The sequence below is a fragment of the Poecilia reticulata genome, linkage group LG18, assembly GCF_000633615.1.
Source record: "Poecilia reticulata strain Guanapo linkage group LG18, Guppy_female_1.0+MT, whole genome shotgun sequence".
In the NCBI taxonomy this organism is placed as follows: domain Eukaryota; kingdom Metazoa; phylum Chordata; class Actinopteri; order Cyprinodontiformes; family Poeciliidae; genus Poecilia; species Poecilia reticulata.
Window position 1 is genome coordinate 8,336,316 of NC_024348.1, and position 16,947 is coordinate 8,353,262.

Here is a 16,947-nt window from a genome sequence, read left to right on the forward strand (position 1 = left end):
AGGTTCATCATAAAGTCATTTCCAATTACTTGTTAGTAGCTGTATTTCCAACTGAGCAATTTGACATTTTGAAAGTTAATTTGCTTAATGGAAACATGGCAATTTTGGAAAACCTCATTTTTTAATAAGTTTTAGCTCTAGGTTGAGGTGGTTTTATTGGCTGTATCAACATTGGTTTAATTCGCAATGGAAACACTTTTTTTTGCATCACACAAGTCACATGATCAACAACTGGATGCTGCCACTGGCGTAAACCACAAAGACGATGATGACAGGAAGTGGTAGGAGGATGATGCTGTGGCTGGTTTTTAATGACATGAACAAACGTTATTACATGTGATGTAAAAAAAAAATGTGTTTCTTATTCAGTAGAAACACCACAAATGCGAAATTGTTGATTTTCTGCTCACAATTGTAATGGAAATGCAGCTAATTGTTTTTCTGCCTTTACATCTGTCGGCAGTATTCCCAAAAAATAGTGCAGCTACATTTTGTGTGGAAAATTTCTAACAACAACAATACATTAATATTTGTAAGAGGTTGCAAAAAGTACTACAGTACATACATATGGATTTGTTTAACTGCATCTCTTTACCAAGAATCTTTGTTTTTCTCTGAAGGGCGATAAAGAGACACGGTAATTGCTGGTGAATGAGAGCAGCTGAAAACCTAATGATTAAATTGTAAGACGTTTAAAGTAGAGATGCGCTGATCAGGATTTTTTCCTGCCGATACCGATCACCGATACCGATTACATAATTATATTTTTTTTAATCATAAGCACTACGGTTACATTATGTGGAAAAAGGAACCATGAATTCACCTTAATTTAGATAAAAGCTTTTAAATAGCTTTTTCCAAGAAAAAAACAAAACAGGCATTGTGCAAATTGTACTGCTATCGGTAATACTGTCTTTAACAGACTAATAACATATGAAGGCTCTGAAGAGGCTAAATAATGTAAAGAGTCAAAATAAAACCTCTCAGCATTGCCAAAAGGTTCAAGTATAAAACTTAACATTCAAAGGCAAATACAGGATCCATTACAATAAACAATCCTGAGTTACTGAATGAAAACGTCCTGATAGCACGGCACCTAACTGATTACTGCTAGTTCTGAGTGGCTGTTTCTGACTGAGTGGAGTAATTATGCAGAGCAGGGAGGAGATCGATTATTTTTTCAGAGATTATCTGTCTCATGTTAGGACAGCGAAAGTTTTAATACGTATGTAAAATGTATTTTTTTAGGTTAGATGCTGCAGCTTTAAACAGAGGTTCGGTGTCAGAGTCACTACCAGGTGGAGCAGAAGCGAATCTCCGTCTGTCAAATATTACTACCTGTAGCGCGTAGCAGCGGTTCAACAGCGAGAGCAGAACCAGAGTCTTACATCGCAGTTTGAAGACTTCAATAATTTTGCGGGTTAGGTTATTTGTTTAGCTTTATGACCGTCATGCTAATCCGGGTGAGTGTTTGTAGCTGTGCGCTGCTTTACCTGCTATCTGATCGTCTTTTTTTCTGCAGTGAGCCTCGATGTAGCCAAACTCCCTCAAATATGCCGTTGTTCTTATGCCATATTAGATTCGTCATGTTGATGCATTTTGACCTGCTTCAATTTTCCGCCGCAACACGCAAACTTTCCCATTCACTCAGTGCGTTATACAGTAGTTCCACATCGCTTAGGATTTGTTGCTGCGCGTTTGCGCAGTGTGAAGGAAAGAGGAGGCCAGCTGCACAGCCAGGCTGAGAAATGAGATGCAGGTGATCGGTTTGTGTGATCGGCAACAAGAGACTGTGATCGGCGATCACCAATTATACACTTTTTCACGGAAATCGGCCGATTATGATTGGTGGCCGATTGATCGGCACACCTCTAGTTTAAAGGGAGTATTCGGTTAATAAAGCAGGAGAGGCAGATTTTATGGAAGTTCTGTTGCATATGAAGAATTGGGACAACTGGATTATCAACAAGTCATATCAAAACGGGAAATACGCTAACAGCAGCTTAAAGCTTCAGCAAAATGCAGACCCAGAACAATTTTTTCTCTTTATAAATTTGAAAACGAAGCCCAAGGCATGTACTAGTTAGCAATCAGCTTGAACCATCTGGTGGTAGACGGTTGCTTTCTGTACCAAAAATAAGCCAGGTATTAAATGGATAAAACCCCCAAAAGTGAGAAATGATCAATACCCACAAAATAGTGCAGATAAAACGTCACCAAGGTTGCAGAAATAACGTAAGGCTGTTACTTCAGTAGGACAAAATATCCTTTGCCAACAAGTGGGTGGCAGAGCAGCCAGCACATAACTGATGAGTGAGTTAAGGCGAACACAATCAAAACGGTGATTCTTAACTGCATCTCGAAGGCAAATATAGAAATACAAACTCTCTGCTACTCAGGAGCTCTTCCAATATCCCCAGTCTGGAAAGTTTTGAGAGCTAAACATAAATTTAGACAAACAAAAGGACGTTTGTGCACTGCTGGGAGCTCTTACACCGTTTGCCAACCACAGTCTCAACTTCACAAATTTGCATCTACAAGCACTGAATTTTTTGGACGTTAAGTCGTGGACTTTAGGGCGTCCGCAGCGTCGCTAAATGCACACCCCCGTGAACGGCCTCCGGCTGTGCGTTTCTGGTGGGTTATGGAAGCCATTAGATCCGGTGATCAGCAACGACAACAGCCTGGGTTAAAAGGTCGGCGGCCTGTTGGGAGCAGGATTGATCCATCAGTGTCTTTGAAAAAAAAAATCTGCATGAAAGTGTTGCCCTTTATCTTTCTTCCTGTCACACACACACGCAAACACACCATTTCAGTATTGGTGAAATATTAACTTCTTAAAGTGCACCTTACTGACCTAGGCCTCTTTTTTTCATAGTTTGCTGCTATGGCTCAATGTGAGCAACATAGACGTTGAATTGTGTCTTTATTTTTGAGAAATCAAAGAAGCGCTGCAACCTTGGAACATCGGAGGTCTTTGAGCAGTCACAAGAAATTCTGTAATTTGAACTACCTCAAAATAGCACTGTGGTTCAACCAGCTAACTTAGCGTTGAAGCTGCAGCATGTAACCTTTATAAAAATATGCTTTTTACACATTTGATGAAACTGTCACCAGGTTGTCACAGTATAATTTAAAACAGACAACCAATAAAAAGACTGAGCTCCTCCACCTCCTCCCTGTGCTGCCATTACAGTCTGAAGAAATTCACCGTTCCTGACCAGAAACAACCAATCAATCAACCTCGTGAACGCACTGTCAAATGTGCCAATGGTGGAGAAACAACTTGCAGGAAAACTATTTATCCGCCATCATCAGTGGCCATGCTAACTACTCTTAGCATGGCCACCATGTCAGGCTCACATGGGAATGATTGACAACGCTACGACCCGCCCCTTGGCCCTGATTGGTTGCTTCTAGTTAGCGGTGAAAGAAGGCAGAAAAGCTCAATTATTCCACAGATAATTATCTAATAATTTACCATCACGACATAATGACAGTTCCGACAAATACATTTTTTTTTTTTTTTTTTTTTTACAAAAGTCACATAAAAAACATAAAAAAGTCACCTTATTAAAATTTGTCTTGGTGCTGATATCCATGACTTGTATGCAACATGATACGATGTGCTCCCTGATCAAACCAAATTAATATTATTTATTGGCTTCATAAAACCACATTTTCCTTAAAGTGAACTAGGATTATATTACTGAACGTCTTTCTAAATCACAGGTACACAATGTTAAAGCGGTGAACAGGCTTAACTGTACTCTAGTCCGCCATATTAAAATGAACTAAAGAGACGCCAGACCGTTTTTGTTATTTACGTCAATTTCTCTCCAACTTTCTTTTTCAATGCAGTAAAATCGCTTCATTCTTTTCTTATGTGTAACCATTTTATCCCGCTTAATCCATGTCAATGTATCCAACTTTCCTCCATTTTAACCTTACATCAACCTGTATCAAAAACAGAGAGACTTTAGCTCTCATCCAGAGTGCATGCAGAACTATGAGAAGTTTTAGACACTTTTCTGCAGACTGCAGTGATTGGAAAAGATATAAATACGCACAGAGGGAAGAAACACAAGATCGAATTCAAGCCAGAAAAATAGCTCCACTGTCTGTTTTTGTTTCTGCAACTTGGCAGATCCAGAGGTCTCGGTTCTAACAAGAAGAGAGCAGAGTGGAGGTTCTGACTCACACTAAACCTTCCCTGGGAACTACACCTTCAGAGAAACAAGGAGGAACGCGAGGATGTTTCCGACAGACGCCACAGAGTACAAACAGCGCAAACAGGAGGGATGGCAGCATGACAGACTGATACACAAAGAGACTGTTGTGTCAAAAACTCGGCTTTAATTCCTCTCGTTGGGTTAGCCACGGGCGTGGACCACACTGTATCGTGGAATGTGTTTGGGGATGCGGCACGCATGTGTGGTACAGCATTTTCCTTTGGTCTGTGGTAAAACTAGATTACCATAAACTGTAAATGTAAACACAGATGCATAGGACTAACCATGTCTGTAAAGGTTCCCCATAACCTGCCGTAAAAGCACGTAAACGTCTTTTAATGGCAGAGAGCTGAATGAAACAGCTGGAAGGCAGAGGAACAGGAGCTAAAACCAGGATTAAGTTTGGATTAGCCGTAAAAAATTATTAAGATAACCTAAAAGGGTTAGCCTTGCCCGTTTACTTGCTATATGCTATATGTCTGCAAGTAAAGAGGCAAATAAACGTCTTTGAATAAATGCAATTGTTATTATTTGGATTTGCATCATTTGTTTCAAACAACATTGTTTTTATCAAATACTGGCAACAATCCAGGGGTTTTAGGATGAATACTGAAAAAAAACAATAATTTTCCAGTAAAAACACTCTACCCCTTCGCTACCGGGTTGAACTGGCAGCAACACTCTTCAGTGTGAAAGTTGTTCCAGTGGGAAGATTATTATTTTGGTTAAAAATGAAGTCAAAGGAAGCATGTGAATGTAAAAAGCTTTTTAAAAAAGGGAAACTGTATTTTTCCACAGAGGAATCTTAACTAATCCTCTTTTCACCATCTTGGTGAACTTTCAGAAAGCACAGAGGAGTCAAGATGTCAGTTCCTGGCAATACTTTGGATATTTCCTCAATTTGGCAAAGACTTCAGTAGGTTCCAGGAATGCATTTCTGCAAAGTTACCCTGTTTTATCATGGGCAGCATATCAGAAAAATATATGACTGAGATAATTCAATTGCTCAAAATGGCGATGATACTGTATAATCGATTCTGATTAACCCACATTTCTGCGTCTTTATACGTTTACATCTGTCTACTTGGCCAAATAGATCATCAATATGCAGGGTCTGACACTTCAAACATGATAACCTACCAATTATTGCATCCAATTAGACCACCATCAGAGCGCTGCTGCATAAACCGACACCGTGATGATTTTTTTGTCCAACTTCTGTTTCACTAACGGGAGACACACGTTGTAATGCTGCGTCAAAAAGCCTCGTTTCCGTTGGGTCCTCATGTATAGAGAAAGTGTGTGTATGTGAGTGTGAGCCTCCAGACGCAGCCTGAGAGAAACAGCTGAAGGCTCTGCAGATCAGAGATGCATTCATTCCAACCCCACCCAACACACACACTGCAACACACACACTCTGCAGCATTCCTCCAGCAGCCAAGTATTTGTCTGAAAAACATTTCATTTGAAAACTCTGTTAGATCATTTCTGGAAAAGAAAAAAACTGTCATGGTTGCTTTTACCCTGCCTTATTGATCCGGATTTAATTATTTTTGTATATTTTTTAAAACACAGTTTCATTATAGTTTTTATTTTGTTTTTTCACTACATATAAATCAATATGGATTTGTGCAATCTGACAGTGCTTCAAGAGCAGGGAGAAAATATTTTCAGGAGTCTGGAATGTAATTGTTGACTTATTGCTAAATCTGCAACCTTATTAACTATTTAATCTTATTACAAGTGATTCTCTTTTCTTCTCATTAGTTATACTCCTATGACTGCAGATATTTGCTAAGTGGTTAAACTAGAGGTTCACTGATTGTATTTCTGTAGTTAATTTCTGATACCGATTTTAACAGATTCTCATTAACAACCAAAATGGAAGATTATAAAACAACAGCTTCTTTACTAGAAGTAATTCATCATTTACAAATAAGAGCAGATTCTGTGAAACAGGGTTTTATTAATTTAAAACAGAGGAGAAATTATTAGTGGTCTTTAGCCTCCTACATTAGCACGGTTAGCGGGCCTAGCGCCATTAAAACAGCAGTCTGTTCCCTAGAAAATGTAGACCCCGAAGTAACTCTGCAATTTCCAAAAAGCTGCCAGCATTTTCAAATCCACCATGTTCTGTAACACACTGAAAGCTCAAAATGATACAACAGAATCGTTTTGGTGTCATATGTTTAGCCTTCCTGTTATCTCCTAATGCTGTTGCTCTTTCTTACCATCTCACAGTTTCTACCAAAAATGTGTCTGGAGATGGAGGAGAAAATAAAGTTAGCTAAAAATAAAAACTTCTTGTATCAGTTGTCCTTCTTCTGACTTCATATCTATTGCATTGATATGCTGTGTTATTATCGAGTCTGCGTTCTGTGTCCACATCGATCAGCGTTGTTGCCAGAGAGACCGAGTAGAGTTTCCAGACTGCGAAATTCATAGTCCTGACATTGGCCAGTTCCGGTCACCAGCTGCTTCCTCTTTTCTCCATCTTTCACATTTTCAACTTTAGAAAACATGAAACAAATATTATGGATAAACTGAATCCACCTGTGCTGACAATACTGCATTAGCTAGAAAAGCAGACTATTCAAAGCAGACTATTATCCTTTTTTTTTCCCCTCCAGGCTGAAAATCTGACAAAGATGTTCTTCAATTTCATAAATGGCTTCACAAAAACTAAAAATAGCACAGGAGGTTGATATGTGAACTTCAAGTTTTCTTAAGATGAAAATTTATGCTAATTCATGGCCTAACATTACTTTTACTGATAGGAATTTCTCATCAAATGAGATGGAAACAGTCTGACATTTACCCAAACGCCAATAACAGCTGCTTTCCGGTCATTTGTGAATTTGAGCTCATTTTGTAAATAGAAAAATTCTTCAAATGATGACTTGATAACCTATTTTGACAATAACTTTATTTTATTTTTACCGTTTTGAAAGTTAAACACAGCAAGTATTTAGGGGAAACGTCTCTTTTTTTTTTTTTTTATTATTATGATCCTCAATGTGTTGTGTACTGTACTCCGCTGCAGTGTGACATATGTTTTTGGTTAGGCAGACAGTTGGAAAAGTAGGAGACATGGAAACACATACAAACACACAGCAGAGACAACAGCATCCCTATCTGAAGGCATCCTCATCTACCCCCCACTGAGCGCATTGCTACTGGAGGCTACCTTTCCAGGAATGCAGAAGGAAAACACACACACACACACACACACAGTCACACACACACACACGGTTGTTTACAAGATCTAAACAGGACAGTTGGAGGCAAACCCACAACCTCACGTCAAAACATTCTTCTTCTGCATTTGTCTTAATGTCAACACGAAGAGCAGCTAATATTCCTCTGGGTGAATTAAATTATGTTTTCAAAGGTTTTAGATATTAAGAGGAAAAACTAAATGTTTCCTCTCTGCAACAATCGGAAAAGCCTCTGCAATGCTCTTTAGTACCAGCATTAACCACAGTTTGATCTTAAGCACTCAGGATGCTTCATAATCTTGCAGCCACTGTTTCAACATTACGTTCAGGTTTTTGTTTGTTTTTTTTTTTAAACACAAAGGCTTGGTGATTTAAGAAGTTTATCCTGCGCTAAACCTACTGAATCCTACAAGTCTGATGACGAGTTAGGGATTTCAATACATCAAAGGAAATCCACTGTCGGATTGATGAGAATAAGTGTCAAGTAGGTGATTAAGGCAGTATTTCAGCATGACACGACACATCTTTTGTTGTGAAAAATGCAGAAACAAAGCCCGTATACCCGGTATAACAATATAACGCCCGGTTGAAAACGTAAAGCTTTTATTTTTGTTTTGCATTTTTCTGCGGTTTCCAAAGATCCTTCACAGCTCAGCGCAACATTTTCTCTCCAGTATCAAGCATAGCAAAAATGCGATGTCTTCGAGGATTTTCTACCAAATCGATAACAGCAGACAGGATTGCTGTTCTGTTTCCACTGTGACTAACCCTGACACCGACACCACAGCCACTTTTCAGCACCTGAACCAAAGGAAGGAGCCGCTAACATCAGTGGCTGACGGCAGCTTCATGGAGAGAAACAGCCAATCGATGCGTCTCGAGTTCAAAGCTCTGCTTTGGATCAGACAATTAAAACTGAGAAGCTTTAAGAACAGGAATAAAAGGAGCCTGCTGTCTTTTATCTTTGCTGCTGGTACTGATCAGAGATCAGCTGGATGGGATCATTGCGAAGCATGTTTTTACAGGGATCTTCTACTGAAACTCAAAAGACAACAAGGAAATTAAAGTCGAGTGTCCCACTACTTGTTATTAGAGTAAACCATGATTTGAAAGCGTAGACAGCATGATGGTAGACAAGAATGCCAGATGTGTAAAGCAACAGACTGCAGGCTAGCCAGCCTGGCTTGGTCTCTGACGGATGTTACAGACGATCCCAGGTGCAAGGTTTTGATTTCTCCACAGACGTTTTTGCTTACAAAAGTGTTCAATCTCTAGATTCATCTGGACACGTGTGTCTACCCGCAAAGGTGGATAATTTGTCATAAAAGATGGCATATGATGATCTGTTAATCCATATGAAAAAGCGTAGAGGTCCAAACTGTGACACCAATTGAAAAAGATGGCTTAACATTTGGCTACATTACTGCCCAGGTGTAACTCGTTGTTGCAGATGACGTAGGATCTTTGTCTGATTCTGCTGAAAAATTACGTTGAAAAATGACTCAGAGCTGCTGAAAGTGGAAATCTGCTTCCTGCGACTTTATATGCTGGACACCTATAAGAGTCAATACCTCATATATGAACTATAAACCTTTCTGCGGTTTCGTTAGCTAGGAATAAGGTAATATGTCTAAAGCTGGTTAAGACAAAAACAAGGCACAGTGCTCCTGCGAAAAAAAACTACTTTGAAAAAGCTCAGCTGGAGAAATCAGGCGAATAGAAGCGACAGCAGAAACAGGTTTCCCATAAAAACATCTTTAAAACGGGTGTTGAAAATATTTCTCCAATGTGAAACCACTAGGCTGGGAAAAAGCGCCCCGACACCAAAATACGCAAGAGAGACTCTCAAATCAAGCAACAACTGCTTCTCATATTCCCTGACGTTCCGCCGTCCCACGGGAATGTCGCCTCGTTGGTTTGGGACCACAGCGCAGTTAGAAACAGAAATATGCCCCCCTCACACACCCCGACACAACACAAATCAGAAGGGAGCGCTCAATAGATCATAAAACCACATATGAAAGTGAGCTGACAGCTTTACAGGGGCTAAACACGATAATCAAAGCAGTTCATCATGCCCGCATTCTGAACACAGACACAAATCTACATAAAAATGTCCCCGAAACACATGGGACTGACAACTTACATCGCTGCATGTCAGTAAACACACACACAACACTCCCACTCGGGTATTTCCACATTTCAACACACTTTCATACGTGTATTGGTGTCACATTAAACAGCGCGATCTACCCGCATGTGGGTTTTATTTTGCAATGCTTGTTGGACAGGAACAGTTGTAGAAAAGAGGGATTCAAAGTAAATCTGTTTCAATATTACAAATTGAGTCATGGCATAAAATTATCAGCAAAAGAAAAAGAAAAATTGTCAGTTGTTGGCAGACCTTTTATTTGAAAACATCCACACATACACTGTTATGATTTGTTCACAGGCAAAGCCGACTTTTGAACAAACTGACATACACCAACGAATTACCAGATGGACGGTTAAAATGTAGCTTTTTGGGTTTTTTAAAGCAAATCTGTTTTACAAGGTGAAGTTTGAAATTTATGTTCTTGTGATCACATTTAGCAATCAAGACTTGGTTGGATCGGTTGGTTGGTTCTCCTTCACACTGTACAATCCAAACCATTTGAAAAACCTGTTCCCCCACCTCACCTGTGGTGGCGCCGCACCAAGAACCGCTGAAGGAAACGACACCAAATCCTCTAAAGACGACATGAGAGTTCTTCCTTCTTTGTGAAACAAAAACAGAGCAGCTTCAAATTTTAGCGGTTGTAGGACTTCTCTTCAGTCGTTGGTAGGAGACTGTGAATCATTACTCCCACTAGCGCAAGACTGACATGTTTGTTTTGGTTACCCAGAAAGTCCATTTCCTGCTTTTGAAGCGGTCTCTGGTCCCCCTTGGCATTCACATATGCATTCGAACCGCACCAGAGTTCACTTCAACCGAACAGAGATCGAGGTTGGTAAATCGTTTTTTGCTCGATTCAGAGCACCAAGGAAAATAAATGGCACTCTTGGATTGGCTGTTTTGCAAATTCCAGCCAAAGCACATCGAGTAGCACTGCGTCTAGGTATTTCAACTACATTTGGTGTCCTGACATCCTGACGTAGCCCAAGTTGTTCTTTACTGATTTCTTTTCTAGAGAGCACTGTCTCTGTTTGTCTTTGACTGGAGTGAGCCGAGCCTTGGCCATCATTGTAGAGCATTTTAAAGTGAGGTATCATGGGTAATATTTATGCCAAGCAGGGAAGAAGAGGCTTTTACATCTAGTTTTAAACTGACAAAAAGCAGCCCTGGACAAGAATCAAACATGGACAACCAACCAACATTTAGCTTTATGCTTTTAATATCTGAGCAAAACCCAGAGAACTCCTGTTAGTTTACTTAGCCACCCAAAACAGGAATCACACACGGAGAAACAACATTTAGCTTCTTACTGTACAAATTTAGAACTCAACCTAGAACAACTGAAACCAACAATTAGTTTTATACCTCTCTGATCCACAACAAACTTAAGATTAAGAGAAACCCCTATTAGTTAATAAATCATTGACTACTTATTCCCATTATACATGGGGAACCAATAGTTCAGTTTTGTATCTCTTTGTCTTTTTCGTTTTGTTGTTTTGTTTGCATTTCCTTCTAAATCACGTAAAGCACTTTGAACTGCCTTGTTGCTAAAAATGTGCTATACAAATAAGATTACCTTATATTCTAACATTCAGCAGCGTAGCGATCTGAGCCAATCAGCTGCAAGACCCAGCAGATTTCCACTGGAATAATATTGCAGCTGTTGAATGTTGCATTCAGTGCCGATTCCAAACCAATAGGATAAAGAAACGAGCCAGTGACAAATCAGAAATACCCAAATTCTTTTAAATGAATCAACGTGACAGTTAAAGCTGTTTAATATCACCAGAAAGGGGGAAAAAAATATTGTACAAACTTCCTTTTTAGCTGCTTAGAATTCTTACAAAAAAAATTAAAACACTCTCTCTCTCTCTTCCACTTGATCGTCAAAGCAAACTCAGGCCATTACATGCCACCTAAATCCTGGCCACTAACAGATTGACTGGCTCGCTAAATGGCTGAGTGAGCAGCGCAGCAATTGACTGACTGAGTAACTTATTGAGCAGACAAAACCCCAGACTCACCATGTCATCGTACGTCTAATCGGCTGCCGTATGGAGTGTAGTTTTCCAGTCTGAGTCGTGTGCGTACGCAAATACGCTTAAGACTCGCACGCAGACATGCACACGCACACACAATCTACAGCAGTAATTAGTTATGCTCCCGGAGGAATGTTGACCAAATGGCTTGTATCCCTCTGCTGTCTCGAGCTGCAGGAGTTGCCCCTCCCCCGTTCTGCAGGGCCATGCACACCCGCGCAGAGTCTTCAGGACATCCTGAGAGGGCAACTGGCACTCTCACACATGAGCACCATCCTTGGAAAAAAAAAAAGGGGGGGGGGGGGAAGTGGGGCATACCCACTCCAGTAAAGACGTGCTCTTACGAGACAGTTGTAGAGATGTAGGCCATTCTTTTCTCTTTTTTTTCAATCTCAATAAGAGAATAACTTGCAGATTTTTATCCTGACAGTTTTTTTTTATCCATTAGCTGGCAAAGAAATGGAGACTCTGGCCTGCTGTATCACATTAAGACAGCAAATGGATCAGGATGGATCCGTAAGCTAAACATCGAGACTCTCATGAGAACCGGAGAACCAAAACATGTTTAGGTATTGAAAAGCGCTATTGTGAAGAAAAGTCGAACGGAAAAAATCTGTTCATGAAATCTGTCATGCAGCAGAAGCTCCGAAGCAAAGACATGAAGGACAATTGCAGCGCGCCAAACTGTAAACGAATAATCCCCAAAACCCTCCTGAAGACGGCTCGTGTCGTTTGTTCCGTCTTCTCCCGTGTCTGAATAGATGCTTTTGTCTTCTACTGTTCCTGTGACTGATGCATATCGCTGCCTCCAAAACAAGTTTGTTTTGCAACATTTGCAGAGAAACTAGCTTTGAATTTGTTTGACAATGTCGATGAATTACACAGAAACGTGGACACGGCAGGGCTCGGGAAACACACGGCCTGTTGGAAAATTCTTCAACATTTCTGGGTCGATTACCTTGATTTAGTGTTTTTCCTGCAGAAGTAGCAGCCTGTTTACCAGCATCAAGAGCAGACTGTACACATACCGTTATAAAGCAACTTGCTACGTTTGAGGGGGTTAACAAAAGATACATTGTAAAAAGTGAAAAATGTGAATAAAAAACTCAAACTGCACAAAAAAAAAAAAAAATGCTGTGGTGTGTAAAGTTCATCAGAGCTGCTATGGATGAAGGCATAGGTTTAGCTTCCCTGGATTCAAATTCACTATAGGAATGCTATGTTATTTCACTTTTTTAGAAAAAGAATGACTGTTTATAAACATTGTTAACGTATTTCTAATATTGTGTTAAAAAGGCCTAAGTAGTTAAATGAAAAATCTCCAGAATGTGTAGATTCTTTTGAACAAACTAATCGCCAGAATAATTGATTGATTGTCAGAATAATCAATTAATCGTCAGAATAATTGATAGAACGATCGATAATTATATTCCATGCAGTTCCCCCATAACAATAAAATATTGAGCCGCTGGGATCAAATCACCTTGCCCTCAATGCCAACACTTGATTCACATTTTTAGTGACTGAGAACTTAAAGCTGGAAAAGAGCAGTGGAGGCGCAGTGAGGAAGAGAGGAAACTCGGGAAAGTGTGGGTGAATAATAATCGACATCCTCTTGGTAATATTCAGCAGGAGTATCACAATTACAAGCCTTCAGATTGCAGATTGTAGACTTGAACCTGGAGTAGACTTGAACAGAAGCAAAAGTTTCTACAACGTATGAACTCTGGAGGCCTGAACTGGTCGGCGATCGACCAGAAAACTGGTCGATCGCCGATTACTGATCTTTTAAAAAGCCTAACCTGAAAATTCAGATTTTGGCCGATACAAATATTTTCTGAAATGTTGCTCAATATAGCAAGAAAGTTGTCGAGTTGGCAACAGTGAGGCATAACGACATAACTTGGTGGGCCAATCTGTCAGTCAAACCTTTCTCACCGGAGAGTAAAAGATTACAGTGGTTGACTCTTAGACAGGTTAGCAATTACCAAATTAGAATGGACTCACTGAAGAGATGATTGAAATAAAAGCAAGTTTTTGAAAAAAATAGAGAAAAAATTTTAATTTAGAGATTTTATTTTCAAGCCATGTCGCCCAGCCTTAGAATGGAAAAAGTGGAATTGGGGAAATAATACAGATTTTGTAAGACGCCAACTATGCGTGACCTTGTATTCACCATAAACCAATCTGGTGAATTTCACAAGATTAGGCCAGAATTTAACATCAACATTAGGATAATTGAGTTTTAAATTTGACAAAATGTAATGTTCGTTACTGGTTTCTCAATTGGTGACTATGATGTTTTTATGACTATTTTTGTGTTTTTACGATGTAACGTACTTTGAACTGCCTTGTTGCTCAGACTTGATTGACTGATTGATAGATTGATTATGTTCAAGTCAGAATCGTCTCTTTCCAATATTGGAAAACAGATTTTATCCTCCCGTGTACATTGATTCCTACTTCACACACACCTGTGCCAGTCAGTAATGATGGCATTCGGCAGCAGTCCGTTACTGAGACAGTGTGACTGATGTCCTCAACACACACACGCCTCTACTGGAGCTTGTCTGTTGTTCCCTCTATGCATTAAGCACCTGAAACCCTTCTCTGAAACGTATTCGCTCATTGTCAAGCACTCAATTGCCTTCTGAGTGGAACAGACCAATGAACCAATGGACACAAAACAGCCATGCAGCACAGTCTGAGTTTTTATCTCCTGCAACAGTCTCTCTCTCCCCTTCCACCAAACCCTCCAGTCACATTTTCCCAGGGGCCGTGTTACTGTGTGCGACTCGGTGTGCGCGCGCGGGCGTTTCCAGAAGACTGAGCCAGGTTTTCCATTCCCTGCTGTGGTGAATTCTAAAACGTACACCGGCCAACGTTTACACCACCACAGCAGCTGCTGCCACCGCCGCTGCTGCAGGTCCTGCATAAAGTGTGCGGGACGCAGCGGAGGTAAAAGGCAGCCCAGGCCACCCCCAGCAGAACACACACTGCAATAATTACTTGCAGCAATTCAAAGACACGTTTCTTGTTTGCAGTGGCTCAACGCCCGCGGAGACTGAACCACCTCAAGAGGCAAGGAGGATACTTTGGCCGTCCTCTACTTTTAGAACAAGATGGAGTCAAGTCCTAAAACTTCCAGCTTCGGAACACCACACCATTTGTCATGCAGCATGGCTATAAAGTAAAAGGACGGTGTATGCACCCACTCACTAAAGTAATCCAAGAGCCACGTGAAAAGCAAAGATATTTTAAGAATGCCCCCATCAGATAACCAGCATCTTTCATTTCTGGGATTCCCACATCCTACAGACTCCCTCTAACCCCATTCCACCAAACCCCCCCTCACATCATTCCTGCCCCAGGCCATGTCTTCTGTGAAGTGGTTCTAGCCGTCTGTCAACACTTTGGGGGTTTTGCCTGGAATTGAAAGGAGAATCATGGACAGGAACAATGTCCCTTTTCGTCTAGGGACTCCCATGTAAACTACTTTTAAGAATCACCACAATTCAATCAATAAATAAACCGACATGTAAATGCTGAAAGGTGTACAACAAATACATCTTGCATTCTTTTTTACAAAAGCATGAAAATGAACTTTTTTTGGTTTAATTTCTGTGCACTGTACTAAATCATGTACTTATCCATCAAAGTTAAACGTTAGCATCTGCTTGACCTGTCACTGTGACCTTTTCAGTTATTTCATGGTGCATTTGGAGCACAAGAATCAAACTTAAGAAATAAAATACTTCAAATTCTGATATTTAACATCAGATGTTTAACTTCAAAGTGTTATTGAGCAAATTTCAGATTTATGACTTGCACAAAAATGTATTCAATGATATGCATCTTCAAATGTGTGTAAAACATATAATAAAACATGTTGAACTGTCAGTTAAACCGGTGCACAAGCTGAAGAAGTGCAGTCAGTCATAACTCCCCCGTTTTTCCAACCTGTTTGCTAATAGTTAAATTCAACAGAACCAACAGTAACAAAAGTGCTTGGATGAAAGTCATAACATTCGTGCATTTTTGCAGCAGTATCCCCGTTTTAAAATTCCATTACAATAATATGCGGAGGCAATGTTGGCAAACTGAAGTTGTGTATGAAGAATGATTTTTTTTTTTTTTTTTTTAAAGAACATTTGTGTTGTTAGCTTACTTTAGAGATGATGAGCGGCTCGCCATGCTCCAGTCCTCCTTTCAGTGTAAACCCCCAAGGCGCGCCCCCGTTCAGCTGGACCTGGATGTGGTGGAAGGAGACAAGCTGCTCCACGGTCTCCATGCCGCTCCGTACCGAGGCTTCTCTCTGCCGGTGGTTAACAGCCCAGCGGCGCCGGTAGCGGTTCCTCTAGCCTCTCCATCACCGCTCAAGCATCAACAACGACTGGATGGTGGGAAAACGGAGCGAGTGAACCCGAATAGGGGGAGGGCAAAAACTTTTTTTTCGCCTTGTGTAAAGTTATTGGCAATGTTCCTAGCTATATCCGGTAGGTCTGTTCGCAAAACAAGGGCACTTTAGCATAATTTCGTCACAACAGACCAACTGGGTATAGTACTAGAGCATACTTTAAAAATATTTTGGGTCAACTACTTGGCTAAAGGAGTTTATTTCTTCTAAAAAAAAAAAAATAGAGCAAAACAACTGTTTTATTTTTGAGACTGAGACGAATATTTCCGGTTTCATTTCTGCACTGGCGACCCAGCCGAAAACTTTGGGAAAACTTTTACCCAGCACCTTTCCCAAGCGAGAAATGTGGCTCCTCCCACTACTGCAAACGCGCGCTGTGATTGAAAGAACGGACGACCAATGGCAGAGCCCCATCAGAGAAGACTATCCAATAGAACAACTCATAGGAAATAAAGCGGAAAATTTAAAGCGACGGTACAAGGATATGGAAAAACCAAGAAAATCTGTGTAGTTTTACAGTTAGGTATTATCTATTCTTGTTTATTTCAGATATGTAAAAAAAAATAAAATCACACATTTGTATAAACAACAGTTTTATTTCTTAGATATTTTTGTTACAATAACATAGATTTATTGCGATTTTAGGCAAGAATTGCGCATTGTAGGCAAAGATGACCACATGAACCTTTTTTTTATTTATATAAAAATGAATATATATCACTTTTCAGGCCCCATGGAAAGGGCTTTATTCAAAAGTATGTAAATCAGGTCTGTATTGAGGTTTCTAGACAATTTCAAGTAAAACTGGAAAAAGAAATGAAGACATAACATTTAAACAACCAAAGCCTCAATGACAGAGATATATTTTCCACTACGTTATCTA

The 16,947-nt window shown here is 40.1% G+C and overlaps 1 protein-coding gene across 2 annotated transcripts in view; it reads right to left on the reverse strand.

Annotated features, from left to right (window-relative positions):
- Positions 1-16,040, reverse strand: part of shroom4 (shroom family member 4) — a 68,080-nt gene extending 52,040 nt beyond the window's left edge. Inside the window, exon 1 of one of the 2 annotated variants that reach the window (XM_008435344.2) lies at positions 15,816-16,040. In XM_008435344.2, the coding sequence (XP_008433566.1) occupies positions 15,816-15,938 (123 nt within the window). In that variant the 5' untranslated portion in view covers positions 15,939-16,040. Of the gene's footprint in view, positions 1-11,632; positions 11,651-15,815 lie in introns of those variants that run through there. The other variant, XM_008435345.2, reaches the window with a different exon arrangement.
- Between the last annotated feature and the right edge of the window lie 907 nt (positions 16,041-16,947).